Source organism: Sciurus carolinensis, chromosome X (genome assembly GCF_902686445.1).
Source record: "Sciurus carolinensis chromosome X, mSciCar1.2, whole genome shotgun sequence".
NCBI lineage: Eukaryota > Metazoa > Chordata > Mammalia > Rodentia > Sciuridae > Sciurus > Sciurus carolinensis.
In genome coordinates, this window is record NC_062232.1 from 45,787,276 (window position 1) to 45,803,151 (window position 15,876).

Genomic DNA, 15,876 nt, shown 5'->3' on the forward strand with positions numbered 1-15,876 from the left:
CATAATAGGGATCAAGGAGTTAGAATAAGAACAATAAATAATTTAGAAGTATATCTTCAGAAAAGAATACACATGTGCTAAATAGACTATCTTTGCTCTTGTGTTTTACTGGGTTGGTTTTTTTTTTTTTTTTTTTTGGTCTTTTGATTGTTTTTTTGTTTTTCATTCATAGTTTAATTTACCAAGGTGTGTTAGTCAGGATTTCATTGATGAAACCCAAATGCCTGACTAGAACAATGTAGAAGAGGATAAGTTTGTTTTGGTGCACAGTTTCAGAGGTTTAGTCTATGGTCAGTGGAGTTCATAGCTCTCCGTCCAAGATGAGGCCGAACATTATAGTGGTAAGCACGTGGTGGAAGAAAGCTGCTCAGGATATGGTGGCTGGGAAGCAGAGAGAGAGGGAAAGGGGTCACAGAGAACCTGGACCCTTCCAGGGGATGCCTCCAGTGACCCACCTCCTCCAGCCACACTTCACTTATCTACAGTTACCTTCAGTTTTAGCACATTCAAACTAGGATGGACCATTTGGTTACAGCTCTCATGATCTAATTATTTCACCTCCTGCATTAGTACAGGAGCTTTGGGGGGCACCTCCTATCTAAACTATAACACAAGGACAATTTTATTTAATTTGCTTTGTTTTCAGAGAGAGATATGTTGGAACAATTATTGTCTCTCATATACATAACTGCCTATAACAACTACAACCTTGAAGAGTGAGCATAGTAGTCTAATTTTTGCTGATGAAGAAACTGAGATTTCGAGAAATGAACAAATTGCCCTAAGGTCACCCAGTCATAACTAACCAAATTGGAGTAGTAACCCCAGTCTATTTGGCTCCAGATCGTTTTTGCCACTCTATTATGTTACGGTTTTTCTAGTTCTGACTATATTATTTGACTTCATGTGCATTGACAGAAGTAAGAAACAATCATAGGATTCCCCTTACATTCTATAGATTACTCCAGGAAGACAAAACAGCATTTAATTAATATAATCACCTGAAAACCTCAACAACAGAAATTTCTTCCTCAGGAAAAATTCCTAAAAGTTAAATTGCTCAGTAAAATTGTCTGCATGTTTTATTAAATTTTAGGGTTTATTAGCAAAATGCCCCTTAAGCAGCATATAAAGTACCTGTTGCCTATAATTGTCATCATCATCATTATCATCATCATCATCATCATCATCATCCATATAGTGTTTACTATGAGCAGTCCTGGGCAGTCTGGATGGACTGTGTGAAGCCTGGATACTCTGTCAGTCTTTTATTCATTTTATAGACAAAAATATTTCAGCTTTATTTTTATTTAGAGAAAATAAAATGTTTCCTTCCTTGTTCCCTTCTTTCCTCCCTCCCTCTCTTCCTTTCTGACAATTATTTTCCTCTTTTTGAGATAGTAGTTAATGTCTATTTTTCCATTTGAGTATTCCTTTTTCTACATTAATTTGTACCAGGTGTATGTATATCATGAATAGACCTCATCTGTTACATTTGTAACAAATTTTTTAGTTTGCCTCTTTTAATTTTTATTATTTTCTTCACATATAGAAGTTTAAAATTCTTCTTTTATGAAATCTATCCATCTTTTTACTTATTGATTTTTTTTGTTTTAAAAAGGTTGTCGGCATGGTGAAGTTATATAAATATTTGCTGTAATATTTTTCTGCAAATTTTATGATTTCATTTTCATCTAAAATTTATTTAGTTTTTTTAACATGAAAATTCATTTGATGGCATTCTTTCAACCTTCCCATAGTGTTAGGGGTTTATTATTCTTCTCATGTTATTTCTGTTACATCAACAGGATTTGATAAATGAGGTAAAAACACTCAGTTGCCACTTGAAAAATAAAATAGATTTTTAAAATAGTTAATCATTTGATTTCTTGTTCAATTTTTAATATGACGATTACATTGTTAAGATTTTCTACTTCTGATTAAATTTTGGTCATGTACAGTCTTCAGGTTTCCTTTGTGGTTAGTCAAGGTTGGTATAAAGTATTTCGTCATAATTTTCAAAAGTATCCCCTTCATCTGTGATTAAGTGTACTCCCACAATATTATTTTTTATGTATTTGTCTGGTTGCCCTTTTCTTAAGTTTCAGCTGTGCTTCTCACTAACGAAAGCATGTAAGTTTAGTCACTGGAATGTTAATTTTATTGCATTGTAAGTAACTTAAACTCTATTTTACATTATATTTTGGAATAAAATGTCAAAACATTACATGAGGGCTGGGGAGATAGCTCAGTTGGCAGAGTGCTTGCCTCACAAGCACAAGGCCCTGGGTTCAATCCCCAGCACTGCAAAAAAAAACCAATGAAAAACAAAACAACAACAACAACAAAAATTACATGATTTGTATGATAAAGGGAGAGAACTCAACAAAATGTGCTTGTGGAAGGCTCCAGGAAGGGGGAAAAGGCAAATGTGCTTTTGGTCATCTACTGTGTAATTTGGTGAGAGAATTGCAAGCAAAGAGAATCACTAAACTAATGATGGTTTACCTATTTGGCTTGTTTCTTAAAACAACTTCTTAAGTTTGCTTAACAAAATTTACTTCACTTGTTTGTTCATTAATGTTTGCCTTTATCATTTTGTAGCAGGTACCCCGTTTTCCTTTTTTATTTTTTTTTCTGTTATCCTACTTAAATACCTAATTAATTTATTTTCTCTTTTTAGTGTTTGTATTCCAAGTCTTTGAGTGTATACATTTAATTGAATTCATCCACATATACTGTGTAAATAAAATATTATTGAACTTGAGTTTGATAAGAGTGCAGATTCTTGTACACGACTTATTTCAGTAAGTTTGGATAGGGCCTAGAAATCTGTATTCTTAACAAGTTCCTCAGATCACACAAAGAGAAATCCTTTGGCAATTATGGATTTATATGTTCTCATTATCATTATTTTTGTAAATTCATTCCGAAAAGAACTTTGATTAGCACTTTGTTTCAAACGTGTTCAGGTTTGCTTTACTCTTCTAGTAGTTGAATTTTTTCTTTCCACTTTTATTATTATCTACCTTTATTCTATTGTAATTAAAGATGATTTGTGAATTTTTTGAAAAAAATAAAAATATAACACATAGGAATAGGAATTCCCACCACCTGGAATTACCTATTGCTGATATTTCGGCATATTTGCTTTCATTTTAAAAATAAAGCAAATTTTTACATATTTAATTCAAGTTATTTTTCATCACTGTCCTGTATCCTATTCCATTTCTTCTTCCTCATGTGCAAGTTTGGTATGAATTATTTTAGTATATTTGCTTGCTTGCTTTTTCTCTTGTTCTTTCTTTCTTACTTTTCTTTTTTGCACCAGAAATTGAACACAAGGTCTTGCACAGCTCAACATAAGCTTTGCCCCTGAGCCCCTCTAGAAATATTTCTAATAGAATATTTCATATATACGTGAGTGCATCTATAAACCCTATATAGTTTGACATGTGCTGATTCATTAGGCTTTTGAGATCTATACATATTAATATATTTAAAACTAGTTCATCTTTTGCATACTATATGTGATCATACTATATCACTATATTAACTGATGCATATCACATGCTTGTATTTTTTTATCTTGAGATTTATTGAGGTGTTGGTGACCTGATGACTTTAAAATGCTGTTAAATGGTCCCTGGATATTTGAGGGGAGAAATGATTTTCTGTATGGTCTAAATCAGAGATACAGATATATACATGAATTCAAAATTATTTCTTCTATTATTCATGTTCTCTTTGTCAGTGCTGCCATTTCTTTGTTTCTCTTAATCTATGTCGAAATAGGTAAATATATTAATGTCTACCACTACAATGTGTGCCTGTCAATCTCTATCTGTACTCTCCTCCCAAAATATATTTCTATTTTTTTAAATTATAAATGCAGTGCATAATTATTAAAACCATTGGAAAAACACAATTTTATAAAAATGAGAATTATTCATAATTTCAACACTCACTAATCACCATTATCCTGGTGTGTAGTCTTTCAGATTTTTTCTACATGTACGCATACAATCTACACATACGAGTTGTTAAAAATTATTTTTAAAGTAAAATATATATTTATTGTATTTTTGATATTGAAATATACATGTCTATATAGTTTCTAATTGTGCAGAAATAAAACCAAAAGTGAAAATACTATAATTGCCCTGAAACTGCAGTGTATTTCGTATATACCTTAAAAGATACTTTATATCATATAAAATAACCACTCACTTTTTAAACATAGTACATATTATTTTATTATATGATAACATCATAGTTTGACTAATCTCATGCAAACACATTTAAAAATAAATCATATTTTAAATGCCACATTATATATTTTATACATATATTTTGCATACTCCAATTATTTTCTTAGGGGAAGCTTTTAGATGAGGTATTTTTAAATAAAGGAGGAAATTTTTTAAAAGTTAATTTGTATTCTCAAATTGCTCTAGGATTATAACAATTCACACTTCGACTAGCATGAGAGTGCATTTTCTCAGCTCCCTGTCAACAAGGTTTATCATTATTTCTCATTTTTGACGATATGATAAGCTAAAAGTAGACCATCATTGTTTTAATTTGAATTTCTTTGATTACTAGTGAGTTTAATCATCCTTTCATTGCCTATTGGCCCTTTGCACTTTTGTAAAATGTACGCTCCTGCCGTGTCTTCTTCCCTTCCCCCATTGTGGGTGTTCCTGTTTCCTTTTTGCTTTGTCAGAGTTCTTTATTATTCATTTTTCGTCTTTTACATGGGATCGGTTTGATTCAGGCTTTCATCCTTTCACTGCCTTACAGATTGCTAATATATATTCTTCACTGGTCTTTCAGTGTCGTTTACTGAAGCCGTTTCCCTCTCCCTCCTCCCTCTCAACTCCTTCCCTCCCTACCTCGCCTATTTTCTCCGGACTCGTCTTCTCTTCTAGTCTCGTCCCTTCTCCCTATCTCTCTCTCTCTTTGTTTCCCTCTTCCCTCTTCCCTCTCTCGCCCTCATTTTTTTTTTTTTTTTTTTTTTTTTAGTGCATAAGTTTTCGATTTTGACCGAGTCAAATCTATCAATCAGGGCCTGGCGCCGCGTCAGCAGAGGGGGGCGGGGAAGCGAGCGCGGAACTGGGGGAGGGGAAGGGGCGGGGAGGAGCGGGCGGAGCGGCTGCGGGAGTTGCTGGGAGTGCGCGCGGTCAGATCACAAGGCGGCGGCGGAGGAGGCCCAGAGACCTGAGCGCTGAGACCTCAGCCAGCGGCCTACGCCGAACCCCCTCTCCACCGGAGGACCAGGGAACCGCAGTCTTCATCACAGAGGTACCGTGCTCTGCGCTCTTCGCCCAGCCCGGCCCAGCCCGCTGCTGCGGCGCCTCCTTCCTTCCTCCTTCCCTGCTCTCTCTCTGCTCGCCCGCGCCTTCCTTGCCCGCCTGCGTCACCGCGGCCGCCATGGCTGAGAACGGCGAGAGCAGCGGTCCCCCGCGCCCCTCCCGCGGCCCTGCTGCGGCCCAAGGCTCGGCCGCTGCCCCGGCTGAGCCCAAAATTATCAAAGTCACTGTGAAGACCCCCAAAGAGAAAGAGGAGTTCGCGGTGCCCGAGAATAGCTCGGTCCAGCAGTTTAAGGAAGCGATTTCAAAACGCTTCAAATCCCAAACCGATCAGCTAGTGCTGATTTTTGCTGGAAAAATCTTAAAAGATCAAGATACTTTGATCCAGCATGGCATCCATGATGGACTGACTGTTCACCTTGTCATCAAAAGCCAGAACCGACCTCAGGGCCAGTCCACCACACAGCCTAGCAATGCCGCGGGAACTACTACTACCTCGGCGTCGACTCCCAGGAGTAACTCCACACCTATTTCCACAAATAGCAGCCCGTTCGGGTTGGGGAGCCTGGGAGGACTTGCAGGCCTTAGCAGCCTTGGTTTGAGCTCGACCAACTTCTCAGAGCTCCAGAACCAGATGCAGCAGCAGCTCATGGCCAGCCCTGAGATGATGATTCAAATCATGGAAAATCCCTTTGTTCAGAGCATGCTTTCAAATCCTGATCTGATGAGGCAGCTCATTATGGCCAATCCACAGATGCAACAATTGATTCAGAGAAACCCAGAAATCAGTCACCTGCTCAACAACCCAGATATAATGAGGCAGACTCTCGAAATCGCCAGGAATCCAGCCATGATGCAAGAGATGATGAGAAATCAAGATCTGGCTCTCAGCAATCTCGAAAGCATCCCAGGTGGCTACAATGCTCTACGGCGCATGTACACTGACATTCAAGAACCCATGCTGAATGCCGCACAAGAGCAGTTTGGGGGTAATCCATTTGCCACAGTGGGGAGCAGTTCCTCCTCCGGGGAAGGTACTCAGCCTTCCCGCACAGAAAATCGGGATCCACTACCCAATCCATGGGCGCCACCGCCGGCTACCCAGAGTTCTGCGACCACCAGTACGACCACAAGCAGTGGCAGTGGATCTGGCAGTAGCTCCAGTAATACTACTGGGAACACCGTGGCTGCAGCTAATTATGTCGCTAGCATTTTCAGTACCCCAGGAATGCAAAGCCTGCTGCAACAGATAACTGAAAACCCCCAGCTGATTCAGAATATGCTGTCCGCACCCTACATGAGAAGCATGATGCAGTCGCTGAGCCAGAATCCAGATTTGGCTGCACAGATGATGCTGAATAGCCCACTGTTTACTGCAAATCCTCAGCTGCAGGAGCAGATGCGTCCGCAGCTTCCAGCTTTCCTGCAGCAGATGCAGAATCCAGACACACTATCAGCTATGTCAAACCCAAGAGCAATGCAGGCTTTAATGCAGATCCAGCAGGGGCTACAGACATTAGCCACTGAAGCACCTGGCCTCATTCCAAGCTTCACTCCAGGTGTGGGAGTGGGGGTGCTGGGAACCGCCATAGGCCCTGTAGGCCCAGTCACTCCCATAGGCCCCATAGGCCCTATAGTCCCTTTTACACCCATAGGCCCCATTGGGCCCATAGGACCTACTGGCCCTGCGGGGCCCCCTGGCTCTACCGGCTCTGGCGGCCCTACTGCACCCACTGTGTCCAGCTCTGCACCTAGTGAAACCACCACTCCAACGTCAGAATCTGGACCCAACCAGCAGTTCATTCAGCAAATGGTGCAGGCTCTGGCTGGAGCAAATCCTCCACAGCTGCCGAATCCAGAAGTCAGATTTCAGCAGCAACTGGAACAGCTCAACGCCATGGGGTTCTTAAACCGTGAAGCAAACTTGCAGGCCCTAATAGCAACAGGAGGCGACATCAATGCAGCCATTGAGAGGCTGCTGGGCTCCCAGCCATCGTAATTACATTTCTGTACCTTGAAAAAAATGTATCTTATTTTTGATAATGGCTCTTAAATCTTTAAACACACACAAAATCGTGCTTTACTTTCATTTTGATTCTTTTAAATCTGTCTATTATGAGTCTAATATGATGCATTTTAAGGTGGAGTCCCTCCCTCCCTTTTTTCTTTTCTCCCCCTTCCTGCCCCTCCCTCCACTCTCCCACCCGCCCTTCCCTTTCCCCCCTGCCTTCTCCCCTCCTTTGTTTCCTTCCTTCCTTTCTTTTTTTCTTTTGGTTTCCTTCCTTCTGTGTTTCTAATGGTGGGAATCAATGCTGTTTCACTCAAAGGTGTTGCATGCAAACACTTCTCTTTATTCTGCATTTATTGTGATTTTTGGAAACAAGTATCAGCCTTCACAGTTGGGTGAACAAGTTTTGTCCTACAGATGTCCAATTTATTTGCATTTTAAACATTAGCCTATGATAGTAATTTAATGTAGAATGAAGATATTAAAAACAGAAGCAAATTATTTGAAGCTCTAATTTGTGGTACAATATTGCTTATTGTGACTTTGGCATGTATTTTTGCTAGCAAAATGCTGTAAGATTTATATCATTCATTGATCGTTTTTGCTATATTTGTACACAGTACAGTAAGCACAATTGGAACTGTACATCTAGAAGTATTACTGTAGAATCTGAGCAGAATATGTGTAACCCAAATAAGAAAGAATACAAGAAATATTTCTGGAGCTAGGTATGTCTCATGATTTTGTAGAATCTTACAGCATATTTGATAAATTTCTCAGTGAAAAATGTTGGCTAGGCAAGTTCAGTTAAAATATAGTAGAAATGTTTATCCTGGTATCTCTAAGTATACATTTAATTGTACAGAAACTTACAGTGTAACATTGTGTCAACATTTACAGATTGACTGTATATGACCTTAATCTTTGTGCAGCCTGAAGGATCAGTGTAGTAATGCCAGGAAAGTGCTTTTTACCTAAGACTTCCTTCTCAGCTTCTCCCATAAAGAGACCCTAATATGCATTTGATTTGTAATTGGAAATGTAACTTTTACTGAAAGTGTCATGTGATGTTTGCATTACTTTTAACTGCTATGTATAAAGGAAAGTGTATCTTTTGACTTTATTGGTTATTTCTCTTGTGCACAGGGAAAATGCATTAAAAATGACTAAAAAAAATAAAAAAGTTAAAAATGGATAAATCTTTTTCTTTTTACCTTCTGGCCCTAGGATCATGTTTAGAAGGGTTATCCCACCCTAAGATTATATAAATCTTATCCTATATTTCTCTTTTACGGTTTTATTTAAAAATGTTTTCCCTATCTGGAATTATTTTGATGTATAGATTTAAGTATTCTAACTTATTTTCCCCAAAGGGTTAATCAGTTGTTAGCCAATATTTTCTCCTCCCCCACATTTGAGATATACATATTCATTGTTCATTGTGTTTAGATTCTCTTTAGTTCCATTGAACATTGTAGTCCTAGTAAAATAACCTATACTTATTGAGTTAGAAGTATAACTTCATACCTGTTTGAGTCCTCTGTTGATCATCTTTATATTTATTTTTTACAATTTTCTAATGATTCTGACATGTTTGTTTTAATAGATGAACATTTATTTAGTAGGCTTCCCCCAAAAGATAAATTGGGAATTTGGGGTTTTAAATTTATTATAATAGTGAACACTACAGAGTTGCATTGCTTTCCAGAAACATTATATATTGCCTCATTATTAAAAACCTTTTATATTATTTGAGTTTTATTTATTAAGTCCTGCATAATTTGTGATAAATGTATTTCTAGATAATACAGACATACAGGAAACATGTTGATACTGCTAATGGGAGTTCCTTCTGTATTAATCTATGTGGTTATTTTTGCTATATAGGAAAATTTATTTTCATAAACTATTTAAATTAGCAGTTAATTAAAACATTAATTTCAGAGATACCCAGTTGATACTTTTGAGCTTTTCATGGTAAGCAATCATCAGAGATAAGTTATAATTACATGTTCTTTTAAAAAATTATGACATACTGTCTGACTGCATGGGTTAAACATTCTATAACAGTGCTAAATAATAAAGGTGGCAGTGGCATTTTTGTCTTGTTTCTTATTTTAATATGTATGCTGCAGCAATTCTAAATTGTTTTGGAAAAAACATTGAGAGGAAAATAATTTTGCAAAATGCTGTATATTCTAGTCCCTCTTGGAGACTTATTGTGTAGTAAATGTTGGCTAGTGTGCTTTTAAATGAGTAGGTTCTTTTAAACACACCAAATAACATAATATCAGTGTTCTTCAGAAAAACAGCTTAGGGAATGGTGATTTATTATTCCCTACAATTGTGGATGTTTTAGATAATCACAAAGCTAGTCTGCCATAGAAATTTAAGAATTTTAATGACATGGATGATTTTATAAAGAAATAAATACTAAAACTAGAGGCATAGAAAATAGCAATAAATCAATACCATAGGAGAAACAATATTGTCTGAGACCTGGATCAGATAATTTAACAGATAAATATTCAAACATTCAAGGAACAGAGAAATCCTTAGCTTTGACAGATGTTTATCTATTTTTTAATGTTTTGTTTTCTTTTTGAAAAGATCCCTGTCTTTATTAAGTTTATTATTTTTCTGCCTTTTAGTTCATTCATTCTTAAAATTATTTGGCCTCTTTTTTATTACTTGTAACTTTTTCCTCCATCTTTTGTGTGATACAATTTCCTCCTACTATATTGCAGATTTTTTAAAGACTGTTTTTGTTTTGAGTTGCTTCATCTGTTGATCCAAAATTTATCCATTTATTCATCATTGAATCAAGAAGGTATATCCTGACCTGCTATCCCTCCTTCTTCAATAAGAATGGAGTGATTTTTGTATCCTTTCACTGTTTACTGGGTTGTCACCCCTCTTTAAACTGGCTGGGTAGTAAAAATTTATATTACAGGCTCTGATCCAATAGAATGAAGAAGTAGGGAAGAAGCTAAAGCCAGAGGCAATCCCACCAGGAGAACTTCACCATGGAGACATCTTTCCTTATTTGCTCCTTTGACCTATGATTCAGGTACATGCTGCTATCATATATACTTTGATGACTTGTGGTGGATGGGGAGGGGCAGTAGTGGGTAGATAATACAACACTGAAACAAATCTGACTGGTTCATTAAAGGGGACTCTTGCATCAGGTCGAGATCACCATGTTTGTTGAGAAACTGATCAGAAGATATCATATTTGGGTATGGCTAATCTTGCCTTCTGAGAGAGTGCAGTCTGCTTTAAATTCTGTTGATCTAGTGTCAAACTAGGAATATATGGAATAATAACTGCTAGGGCTGACCCTTGTTGTGTCAGGGGAGGCATTTGGCCGGTGTCTCATTCACAAAGGAACTCAAATTCAGACTTTCAATATGATCTTCAAATTAATGATAATTCCAGTCAAAGAGTCAGACTGACCCAATGGGAAATGTTCAACATACAGCTTAATTGAGTAAATATAAAAAATTAAACTGATGTTTGATATCTCTAATTGGGTATTGCTTCATTTTAAAATAGAAGGCTTAAATAAAATGGAAATTACACAGTATAAACTCAAATTATAAGAGTTGCTCATCCTGGAATTTTTCATTGCCTACCCTCATCCCTAGTCCCTGTTCTTTTAAACTAGAAGGAATTAGTGGGTTTCTGACAGCCATGATTTTATTGATTTATCAAAATATCACAGAACTTCTTCAGATTATTGATGTCTTTCATGGGAGTCCTGCTTTCCTTTTTGTTTCCACAGGTTTTGCTCAATGTTTGTTTCCCAGTGGTAACTTCTGTTGATTTGTGAGAAGAACAACGAGAATTAAGAATCTGTTCTCATGAAACCATCTTCCCAGAAATCTGTTACAAGGCTTAAGGGGAAAGCAATTTTGTAAAAATAGAAAGGAGAAACGTGATTTATCAGACAGCCTAAAGCTACACCAACGAACAGGCTTTATCAGGTGATGTACATGTTTGCCTAGGTTTAGACACTTTGGTTATGGGCAAAAATCCTTGGCAAAAGCTACTTTAAACCAACAAACTAAAAAAATTGGAAAATACAACCTTGAAAAAGTTGTCTTTTCCAATATACAAGGACACTATTATTCATCAAATGAGTGTCAGCTGAGGCATGTAATTCTAGCTGTATTGTATGAGTACATTCAGGGGCTCCCTAAAATGGCACTTTCAAAATCCAACTTCAGAACTTGTTGGCCTAACTTGTAGATAGATTAGCAAACTTAAGCTAATTTCAGAGAAAATTCTATAATTCATTATTTAAAAGACAGTTAATAAACATGGAAGAAAGAAAGAAAAAAAGGTGATTGACTCTAGCATGGATTTCATAAGATTGTCTTGTCAGACAATTTTTCTGCCAGACTGGGGTAACAATAATTACTAACACATTTAATGTTCACTTGTAATAAATATAAGGTAGCACTATTATCTTGCCCAATTTATAAATAAGGAAATAAACTAATTGAGGTTAAGTAATTTTCATAAAGTTACACTGCTGTTAAATGACTTGAGTCAAGATTTGAACTCAGTTCTGAGATTCCAGAGTATGTTCTTAATTAGTGCCTAAATCTACAAAATGATTCAATTCTATGTATTTATCACAGAGATTTTATAATTAATTATAAATTAGATGAACTTCTAGGTGTTGTTCAGGAGGCACATTAACTCTTGTTAAATAAATATATCCTTATTGTTATTCACCCTGGAGCAGCTTACATGGAAGTGCACATTTGAAAATCAGCGCTGTCACAAATCAATACTAAAATTTAGAGCTTTGCCTTTCTGACTTTCAAGTTATGGCTAATATTCGAAACTGCCCTTCAGTGCATCTGTTCACAGTGGCCTAATATATACAGTATGTTTCCAAATTGGCAATCACTTGGGCCACTTGTGCTTCAGCTGCTCTGGAGGATATCTACTTTTTGTTGAGCTGCCTCCCAGATATCTTAGGAGGCAATAAATATTGTATGCCTCACCAAGGCATTTGACAAGTTTCTCAAAGTGTCCTTGAGAACAAAATGGAGTTACATGAGCTAGATGGTAATTACCAAACAATAGACAGGTAGATAATTTGAATTGACAGTGTTCAAAAATGTGTCAATTGATGTGAACAGAAATTTCTAATCTTGTCCCATGACATTATTTTTCAATGACTAGCATAAAAATATAGTACACTCAGCTCGTTGCAAGTAATGTAGAAGACGTAATAAATGTACTAAATATCACTAGAAAGATCCAAAAAGTTCTTGGAGGTTGGGAAAAATAGCCAAATCTAGCAGGATTTAATTTAATAGGATCAAATATGAATTTCTGTACTTGCTTCAAATTTTCAGTTACTAAGAGTAGGTGGGTATGTGGGTATATACTATTGTTATAGTATATATGAATAAGACTTTGGTTTTAATTTACTATAAGTTAAACATGAGCTAGCTATATGAGGTTACAGTGCACACACATGTAATGAAATCTGAGGCTTCATTAATAGAGGCATGGTGCCCAGAGAACAAAGAAGGAATATTTTGTTCTGTACTAGATAGTTTATGTTGGGAGATTTGATCATAACAGAGTGCTTCAATTAAGATGGAAACAGAAAACCTGGAAAGTGACCAAGGTGTTGACTGAGTTACAAACCAATGGGATGATTTTTTTTTCTCGGTACCAGGGATTGAACCCAGGGGCACTTAACTAACAAGCCACTTCCCCAGCCCTTTTTTATATTTTATTAGAGACGGGGTCTCGCTGAGTTGCTTAGGGCCTCGCTAAGTTGCTGAGACTGGCTTTGAACTAGTGATCCTCCTTCCTCAGCCTCCCAAGCTGCTGGATTACAGGTGTACGCCACTGTGTCCGGCTTGGAATAATTTTGAAAAGCAAGAATGCTTGAGTTTATGGATTTTTTTTTCAAGTAATTGATTGCCTATCAGGTAGGAGAAGGGTAATATTTACCCGAAGTAACTCCAGAATTTGGCTTACTGTTAGAAACTTATAGCAATTCATTGAAGATACGTTCTTGATGGTTTTTAAAGCAGAAGCACCTTTGCAGAAATATTCAAGAATGGTTTTATGTATTAGGTAGAACTTTGGGTTGCAAAACTTCCAAGATTATTTGCAAAGCCAATGTTCTCCCAGTGGACTTTGCAGCTTTGCTGCAAGATCTAGGACCAAAGCTGCTCCTGAATGAAGTCATGTTACAGACTTCTATATTTCATAGTTTAGCAAATAACGCCTTAGGAGCAGACAGCACACCTTTGTTGACATATAAGATCTAGGTAAATTCATTATTCACTTTATTTTTAAAATGCTATATATGGAGAAAGAACCTGAACTATGAGATCTTAAACTGACTATCACAAAGTATTTAGAACTTAGGAGCAGAAAATAGGAGAGGATGCCAAGGTCAAAGGCCTGTTTGGAGGGTGAAGGCTATAGGAGTATTCTGACCTTTTTATCTTGATAATATTCCCATATGCCCTGTCATTTGCAGTGATAGGAGGTAGAAAAACAGTGGAATGTACAATGTAATGGCAGAGGGCATTTTTTAAAATTCCATATATAAATCCCTTAATTAGAATGATCGCTTTGGAGAATAAAAAATGTCTGTGCTTTGCCTTATGTGACATAAAATGGGTGTTTCACTATATTAAATAAATTACACTAAGATTCTAAGTCACCATATTTTCTTTACAAGGTACCCTAGGATTCCAAAAGGTCTAGAAAAGAGCATCCTAGTATTAGTGACAGACTAAAACACACAGCAGATTCCTTATTTGAGGAATGTGAATTGAATCTCAAGTGTATGTTGGTTTTGCCAACTAAATTTGGGTTCCCTCCCCATACCCTTATACTAATGAACTACCCTCATATACTTTCCCTATAGGTATTAACTTTCTGTGTGGGCCTTGGCCTGTTTGTATTACATGTCATGTAATCAGAGGACATGGGGAAATACTCTTGCCATCTTACTTTATTTGTACTTTTGCTCACATTTTTGATACATTCCTGTATCTAAATGACTTCAGCTCCTTTGATTTTTTTCTTGTTCCACACTTTCTATTGGTGTCCTAGAACTTTGTAAAAATAAACTTTTTGCTTTAAAATAGGTTTACAGGAACTTTTTTACAACAATATAGTTTCCCCCTTTTATTGACACCTTACATTAGTATGGTATATTTGTTACCATTAATGAAACAATATTGGTATTTTTATTGTTTATATTCAGATTTCCTTAGTTTTTAGCTAATATTTTTTGTTCAAGCATCCCATCTAGGATACCACATTATATTTAGTCATCATATCTCCTTAGGCTCCTCCTGACTATGATAGATTCTCAGACTTTGCTTGTTTCTTATGATCTTGCTAGATTTGAGGAGTATCTGTTACATCTTTTGTGGAATTTCCCTCAATTGGAATTTGGTATTTCTCATGATAAAACTGGGGTTGTGGATATTTTGGAAGAACACCACAGAAATAAAGTTACGTTTTTATCATATTAAATCAAGCATACATACCATCAACATGAATTATTACTGTTGATATTGACCTTGATCACCTAGCTGGAGGTAGTTTGTGTCAGTTTTGTCCACTGTGAAGTTATTTATTTTCCCTCCTTTGAATACTGTGGTTTTGAAGGAAGTTTTTATGTGCTGCCCATGCTTAGTTGGAGAATTATGCTTCACTTCCTTGAAGGTAGAATATCTATAAAATTTATTTGGAATTGTTCTATATGGGAGATTGGTCTCCTGCAGCCATTTGTAGATATGAACACGTGGATATTTATTTTACAGTTTGTGTTATAACCCAGTAATACTTTATTTTCTTGCTCAAATTTTTCGGCTTTGAATGCTGGGTGCTTTTTCAGGTTGACTCTTAAGATCTGTTGATATATCTTTATATTTTTTTTAGTACTTCCTTAATTTCTGGCACTACAAGATTTTCCAGGATAATCTTGTACATCTTGGCCTACTTTTGCAATGAGTCCTGGATCCATTTTTCAGAGATTTGTACTAGAAGGCAAGATCTGGATGTACTTGTTGCTACTAAGGTATCATTGATTCTAGGCCCTCTCAACTGACAGCAAGGAAATGTGTGTATTCTTACCTGTATATATATATATATATATAATTTTCTCTATATATTTCCTCTATATATAATCATCTCTATTTTTCCTAAGTGAAACATGAGATTCTGCTGATGTTTCAAATTCTAGTCCATTACCCAAAGGACCATTAATACTCTATATGGATCATTCAGGCCTCCTCCCTTTACTTACCTGTAATCTCCTGCTGCAACAGTGAGAAAACTGGGTTCCACTATTTATCATTCAGTTACTTATTTGTTGAATCCAGTACACATATATACAAATATCAGAATTTTTCATTTGTAACACTATGGGAAACAACTTTGTCTAATAAAGTTGTGTGCTTATATAGTTTCTTTTGCCTTGAGACTAACAGACACCATTTGTTTTCCAAATGTCTTAAGTGGAGCACCTTTCTTCCCACACCCTTTAGTGAA

The 15,876-nt window shown here is 36.5% G+C and overlaps 1 protein-coding gene across 1 annotated transcript; it reads left to right on the forward strand.

Moving 5' to 3' along the window:
• Window positions 1-5,148: 5,148 nt before the first annotated feature.
• Window positions 5,149-8,515, forward strand: Ubqln2 (ubiquilin 2). The gene has a single exon (XM_047536972.1). The coding sequence runs from the start codon at window positions 5,434-5,436 to the stop codon at window positions 7,309-7,311; it is 1,878 nt and encodes a 625-aa protein (XP_047392928.1). The 5' UTR covers window positions 5,149-5,433; the 3' UTR covers window positions 7,312-8,515.
• Window positions 8,516-15,876: the final 7,361 nt, after the last annotated feature.